Here is a 7303-nt window from a genome sequence, read left to right on the forward strand (position 1 = left end):
ATCTTGATCCAAATAAGTTCAAATAAAAGCAAATAACAAGAAAAAGCAAGAGGAGGATATGGAGACAAGGAAATTGAACACTGATCTAAAGAAAGCAAAAACAAAAGATCTTTCAATAACGGAGCTGTAGATGTGAATATGGAATATGCGATGCAACAAAACATTTAAAGTAAAAAAATAAAAACACAACCAAACAGTAAATTTTAACAACTTTAAAGAAAGAATATAGAAGATAAGCACAAGGACAGTAAAGGCATAGAGGAAATTGCAATCATATATTTTCGTCCTAATATTTATTTTTTTCTTCAAAATATGGTATCTAGGGAATAGCTCATACATCTCATAATTTGTCAGGATTAGAAAAAACAAAAACAAAAAGAACATAAAAATTAAGATTGTTTATTGACAATATCATATAAATATACCTCTCATCCAACTCTGAGCCATGTGTCATGTCTCCAAAAGAAAAGGAAAAAAACTTATTAAAATAAGAGAAGTATCTATCACTGACAAACAGAACCTCTATATACACAGACATATGTACACACATTAAAAAAAAGAAAAAAAAAAAACTAGTTTCTTCTCCTCCGCACTCTGGATATTCTCCATGCGTTCGGCTCCTCGTATTTGTTGTACAGAGGTTCCAGGCGCTGGTTCTTCTTGTACTTGCTGAGCTTGGTTGGGTCTCCCTGCTTGAAGAAAGACGGGGCAAACTCCACCAGCCACTTTGGGTCAATCGTCGTCACCTCGCGCATGTACTCCTTTGTTGTCTGAACCAGCTCGTGGTAAACAACCCTGGCAGGGAGAGATGAGTCACATTAGCTGGTAATATATATTCTCTCAATATACACATACACATATACATCACATTACATAAAATACATATATATATAAACACACATTTATTGCTTTAAACTACTGAAGTAGTTTAATGCAATAAACAAGATGGGAAGCAAGAACAGGACCACAAGTGAAGAATAACAATAATCAAATACACATATACATACACTAATAAATATAAATGTATATCTTAATTACAATATGAGCAATAATAACAGTATTAGCTATCATACCAACGAGAAATAAAAGAACAGTGCAAGCACTAATAATTAAAATAATAATAAAAACAATTACGGTAACACAACCAACACAGCAGAAACCTACCACTCTGGCTGTCTGTTGAAGAGGGAGGACGAAGGGTGAATGTAGACCACCTGCGAGTCTACAAGCGTGCGATACCCTTCCTGTGGGTCCTTCTTGGCTGCATTGCGGAAGAACCCAGAGCAGATGGCCTTCTGGGCTCTAGCTACATTCTTGCCGCAAGAGACCACATCTAGTTTGTGCCTTTAAGGAGGTGGAGAGAGAAGGATAAGGGGGTAAGATCATGGAAAATGTGAACCAGGAAAATGACAATTACTGGAATCATCAAAGGGTTTATTCAATATTTTTGTTGGAGTAAATTTGTTGAGATGGCAAATGAAATGATGAGCCAGGGGATATTCAGTGTAATGTATATTATTCAAGCATTAATCTAAAGAAACTATATACAGCAACAGCATCTATATCCATCTATTTACCTATTTCTGATGTATATGCTCATTTCTATCTATCATGCACTCATCTGTATACACAAATCCCCGCATATAGCACACTGTTTTACTTCCAAAACTGATGCCCATTGATGAGAGTGAGAGTGACTGTGCGTAAGAGGAAATTATTATCAATGGTGATAATAATAAAATTAAAGGTAACCCAAGCAATAACACCAACAGCCACACCTAACCCCAATCCCATAGACTAGTCCCCTCCCTACCTGTCCATGATGCCCAGGAGCTGCTTCCTAACGTCCTGTGCCCTTTTGAGCGTGCGCATCTGGACGAAGTTCTCGTAGCACCAGGCGTTCGAGAACTTGTTGTTCTTCCACGAGTTGTAGACAGCGAGGAGGGTGAGGTGGTCGCCCTCTGCCTGGTTGAACTTGGCCTTCTTCTGGTCTGCCAAAGCCTGCTTCTCCTTGGGCCTAGGGAGGGAGGGGGGGTGTATGTGGTTAAACAGCCATATAATAAAGATGAGGACAATAGAAGGTATGTAAACCACACAACTTAACCCAATGCAGACAGGTGCCATGACATACATGACACACAAGTTTTAGGCCTGACAATAGTCATAATGATGCAAGTGACAGTAGTTATCATGGCATATTTGACGTAAGGGGAGAATGGATCACTTTCTATATTACACTATGAGTAATGACTCTATTTAGTGACAAATACTAGCAACTGCAATTATGATTACTAAAATTGCTACTACATTCACCAAAAACAGATGCACCACACTCCTAGCACCAACAGGAAAGCCTTAATGGGTGCCAATCCACAGTCTCTACCAGGCACTACCTTCAGAGAGCAATGACAACAGCAGGTTGCTGACCTCCAGCTCTAAAGTACGGGCAGTGCAGGATGAGAAGAGGAAGGTAACCCAGACCATGTGCAGAATATGGAAAGTGCTCCTGTGCCAGTATGGCTGCCTTGTGCCGAGGCACTTGCAGTTATAAGCACAGGTCTCTTTCCTTTTCCCCATCTCTCAATGTTAATTTCATTTGGGACACTTATTTCCTTTGTTTAGAAAAGTACACAAATACAAAAAAATAGTAGCTTTTTTATCCTCCCACAAAACTGAATTATCAAATTGAGTATAAAGTATAAACCTGATAATACAATTTAAGTCTGCTACAAAACTGATAAATCCTGTCAGATGGTACAACATAGTAACACAAAATACAGTAAATCATAAATAAATCAAATAAAAATAAAATAAATAAAAATGAAACCCATCTGGGGTGCAGCACAGGTGGCATTAGGGCCCCTCCTGGGGTACAGGCAAGCAAGTCTATCCCCGTCTGCATTGGGTCAGCAGATGTGAATACAGAGAAATGGAGATTGAGATTTTTGAGATTTCAATGTACAAACATCTCTAATATAATATCTATCTGCAACTTATGTAATCACAATTGTCTATGACTATCCCTATCTCAAACAAAACAGTCTCGGCCGAAATGCCGAGCCCCACCTGTAGAAAACATTTTGCACGGAGAGCATGGAGACGATGGTCAGGATTTCGTCGGAGCACTGCAGGTGGACCGACATGATCAGCATCTTAGAGAGGTTTGGGTCAAGGGGGAACTCAGCCATCCTGCGACCTAGCCTCGTCAACAGACCCTCGTCATCCAGGGCACTAGGGGTTGGGGTGAGATTCGTTTAAGTTCTTTTATTCCTTTCATGTTATATTATTTGGCGATGCTCTTCTCTTGAGCAAAATTACATAATTTATACACCTGATTGTATGGAAATATATTCACCATAATACTTTTCCCCTACACAAAATCTCTTGCTTTTATAGTTATTAATTCTCATTCAGATCTTTCCACTATAATAATCATTGGGAATAAATAAGAGAACTGGAAAGCAAGATGACTGAGAATCAGGTACATCTATGCACACTAACACCGATTGTGTCTGTGTAACATTTCACACACCATTCCCTCCACATACCTCAGTGAATGCAAGGTTTCAAGGGCCATAACCATAGCATCCGTGGGCGGTGGGTCCATGAAGTCAAAGCCTAGGAGATCATTAATCCCCATAGCCTTCAGCTGGAGCACGGTAGCTGCCAGATTTGTGCGCTGAATGTCCGGCACACTTGTCGGTAACATCTCATCTCTGGGAATTAAAATTTAATCATAAAAATCATTCCAGTTAAGTCTGACTGGAGTTTTGTTTCAGATTTTATGCCAATATGGTCAATACAGTAACACAGATATCTTTTGAAAAGAAAAAAGTAGATTTGAAATTCCTAAACCTCAGCCGAAATTCAACCCTAAGAGAACCAGAAGCACTACTCCTCCCTTGAGAGATAAGGACAACGGGGCCTTACCTGTACGCTCTCTCAGTGTAGAGTCTGTAGGTCTTGCCAGGGCCTGTGCGACCAGCACGTCCTGCCCGCTGCTTGGCTCCAGCCTGAGAAACAGGTGTCACCATCAGGGAGTCCATACCTGTCTTGGGGTTGTACACCTTCTGCTTCACAAATCCTGAAGTGAAAATGTAAAAATGTTACTGAAATATGAGATACGAGAAAGATCAATAGGAAATGGATATGAATTACCAGTTTTAAAGTTCAAGCACTAAATCCAAAAGATAAAATATCAATAACTGTTTGAATTCACTATGACAACACTAATGCATACCAAACACATACCTGGATCAACTACATAGTATACACCATCGATGGTGAGCGAGGTCTCAGCAATGTTGGTGGCAATGACAACTTTCCTGGAACCGGGTGGAGCAGGTTCAAAGATCCTGGTCTGCATCTCAGAAGGAAGGGCTGAGTACACAGGCAGGATGATGAGCTCAGGTACATCACTTCCCAGGGCCTTCATGCGCTCATACAGCAACTCACAAGCTGTGTCAATCTCCTCTTGACCCGTAAGGAACACCAGGATGTCACCTGGAGGTTCTGCCAGGTGGATCTGCATCACGGTGATGAGTGCCGCGTCCAGGTAGTCTGTCTCTGGTTCACGGGTGTACAGTATCTCTACAGGGAAGGTACGACCTGGGATGGTGAAGATTGGAGCCTGGTTGAAGTACTCTGAGAATTTGACTGCATCTAAGGTAGCTGACGTCACGATCAACTTCAGCTCAGGCCTCTTGGCAACTGCCTGCTTCAGGAGGCCAAACAAGACATCAGTATGTATTGTCCGTTCGTGCGCCTCATCCAACATGATACATGCATATGTGGACATGTCTGGGTCGATGAGGCATTCTCTTAGCAACATACCGTCTGTCATGTACTTGATTACAGTCTCTGAACTAGTACAATCCTCAAAACGAATGGTGTAGCCAACCTCCTGGCCGAGGCGGCAACCAAACTCCTCTGATACCCTCTTGGCCACAGACATTGCTGCCACTCTCCTCGGTTGTGTGCACCCAATCTTCCCCTTGGTTGTGAATCCCACTTCTGCCAAGTACTGAGTAATCTGGGTCGTCTTCCCTGATCCTGTTTCCCCGACAACAATGAGGATCTGGTTGTCATGGACAGCCTTGATCAGTTGGTCACGGAGCTTGTATATGGGGAGACTCTGTCGCTGTTCCAGGAGAGACATGTTTGTCTTTTTTCCATACGATCCTCGTGTTCCTCCTGCAAAGTAGTCACATTGATGTTGGAGCACATATGCATTCACACTAAGTGTTATAAATAATTTTCAAATTGAACCAATCACATTGCAATATACACATCAAATATTCAATCTAGAAATAAAGCAATTTTATCAACTGAGATCATGGATGAATAGCAGAGCATCTTCTACAGGGATCATTAGCAAGCCTTACCTGTGATGTGCCTCTTCCACTCAGGCACCTCCTGCTGCTGGGTGGGCATGCCACGTGAAATGGCTGGGTCTATCCGCTGGGTTTCAGGCAGCGGGTCATTCCAGTTCTGGCCAAGGTTGGATGGCTGTGAGTCCATCTCGCTCTCCCTCTGGGCCATTTTGACCTCACGCCGCTCCTTGGCCAGGGCACTCTGCATCATGGCAGCTTGTGCAAGGGACCCATCAGGATTCTTCATGATCCTGACAGGGCTGAGCTCCTCCCGCACCCTGCCATAGCCCCGCAGGAAGGCTGGCTCCTCCTCCACCAGCTCAATCTCCACGTCCTCTTCGTCATCATCCTCTCCGCCCATCACGCCCTGCTCCTCGTCAAAGTCAGGGAATTCTGACTTGCTGATGCAGTTGGCCGCCATCATCTGCTTGAGTTCCCATCGCTCCGGTGACGAGATGCGGTTCACACGTTTGTATGTGGCCAAGTCCTCCTCATCCGTGCCTGTGGGCAGAAAGTTTGCTATTCCCTTTTCCATGGCTTACATTTTGTCCATTACAAAATCGCATACAACTTTTATTTGGAGCATGTATGAAAAAGCAGTCTAAATGCTCAAAGAGCATTTACATGGCAGCTTTTTCACTTATGTGAAATTCAGGGCTTGTGTTAATGTAACCATTAAAAATATTCTGGAAAAAGATTGAAATGTTTGCCAGATGGCAACATAAAAAATCAAGAAAAGTGAAGATCTATATCAGAGAAATAAATAAAAATCTTATTTTGGTAATGAAAAACAAAAAACAAAAAAAAGTTAAACAGATGTAGATTAACCCATTGACAGGGGATGGCATGATTTGCTGCCAAGGCAGAGTCGGTCGTGGGCACAGATGGCACCGTGTCAAATAAGGTAAACCTGCCATCCAACTGTATACATATTCTATTAAAACTGCGACCAATGGGTTAAGCTCTCTTAATTCTTTTTGAAGACTGAGTAATAGATGTGGATCTTGTAAGCATGTTGGCCTACCTTTGGTCAGCTCCATGAGTGACATGGGCCTATCTGGGTTCCTCATGGCATCCTCATCCTGGCTACTGCCTCCCATGGGTGCCACATTGGGGTTGAGGTCTTCACCCGTGTCCTGGTCAACATCCTTCATGGACAGGGACGTCTTCTGGCCCGTGAAAGACAGGACCTTCACCTGTTGTGTTTAAAGGAGGGGATCAGTTATCATATTATGGAAAAAGATGTTGGGTTAATTAGGAAAAAAATAATTGTTCATTCTTGTGTTCAAATCTGACCCTTTCTCACTGTAACTAAATTAATACCAGAATATGTTTTTTGTTTTAACCCATTGGAGCCGGTTGACGTGATAGCACGTATTGTGGTTTTCGCCTCAGACGCCCAGGACAAGCTATGAGGGGAAGCTGCGCGCTCGGGTAGAGCGAGCGGGCAGCCTAGGCTCGCGGCTTGTGCGTTCGAGAATCTCGAGGCGTTAGGCTTATGCGTTCGAGAACTCCGGTATTGTGACCGCGCAAAGCCGGAACAGCCCCGGCGTGAATGGATTAACAATGAAGAATCACTGTCAATACAAGGAAAAGCAACACTCATACACCCTTTTGACTAATTCTTGAAAAGAAAATTCTCACCTTCACTTTCTGCCCCTTTACCACCACATCTGACACATTTGTGACACGTCCTTCTCTGCGCAACTGTGAGATGTGGACAAGACCCTCCAGCCTCCTGCGCAGCCCTTCCAGCTGCACAAAGCACCCGAAGTTGAGGATATTGGTCACTTTACCTTCATAAACCTATTCGAAATGTTAAGAGGAAGAGATTAATCCACAGCTGACAGAGAGATGGGCTGGAATCAATAGGGTGAATATGAAGGACACTGAGAAAAAGAACAGCATCAAGTGTCAAAAAATCATAATGG

The 7303-nt window shown here is 42.8% G+C and overlaps 1 protein-coding gene across 1 annotated transcript in view; it reads right to left on the reverse strand.

The window, feature by feature from the left end:
* Nucleotides 1–374: 374 nt before the first annotated feature.
* The window catches only part of pea (ATP-dependent RNA helicase pea), a 13434-nt gene continuing 6505 nt past the window's right edge, over nucleotides 375–7303 (reverse strand). The window contains exons 4-13 of the mRNA XM_043016470.2: nucleotides 7017–7178; nucleotides 6397–6568; nucleotides 5385–5873; nucleotides 4252–5193; nucleotides 3931–4084; nucleotides 3549–3716; nucleotides 3067–3231; nucleotides 1814–2017; nucleotides 1165–1344; nucleotides 375–795 (exon numbers count right to left, since the gene is read on the reverse strand). Of these exons, the coding sequence (XP_042872404.2) occupies nucleotides 573–795; nucleotides 1165–1344; nucleotides 1814–2017; nucleotides 3067–3231; nucleotides 3549–3716; nucleotides 3931–4084; nucleotides 4252–5193; nucleotides 5385–5873; nucleotides 6397–6568; nucleotides 7017–7178 (2859 nt within the window). The 3' untranslated portion in view covers nucleotides 375–572. The remainder of the gene's footprint in view (nucleotides 796–1164; nucleotides 1345–1813; nucleotides 2018–3066; nucleotides 3232–3548; nucleotides 3717–3930; nucleotides 4085–4251; nucleotides 5194–5384; nucleotides 5874–6396; nucleotides 6569–7016; nucleotides 7179–7303) is intronic.

Source organism: Penaeus japonicus, unplaced genomic scaffold (genome assembly GCF_977035675.1).
Source record: "Penaeus japonicus unplaced genomic scaffold, GWHDUDI00000001_assembly GWHDUDI00000042, whole genome shotgun sequence".
Lineage (NCBI taxonomy): Eukaryota > Metazoa > Arthropoda > Malacostraca > Decapoda > Penaeidae > Penaeus > Penaeus japonicus.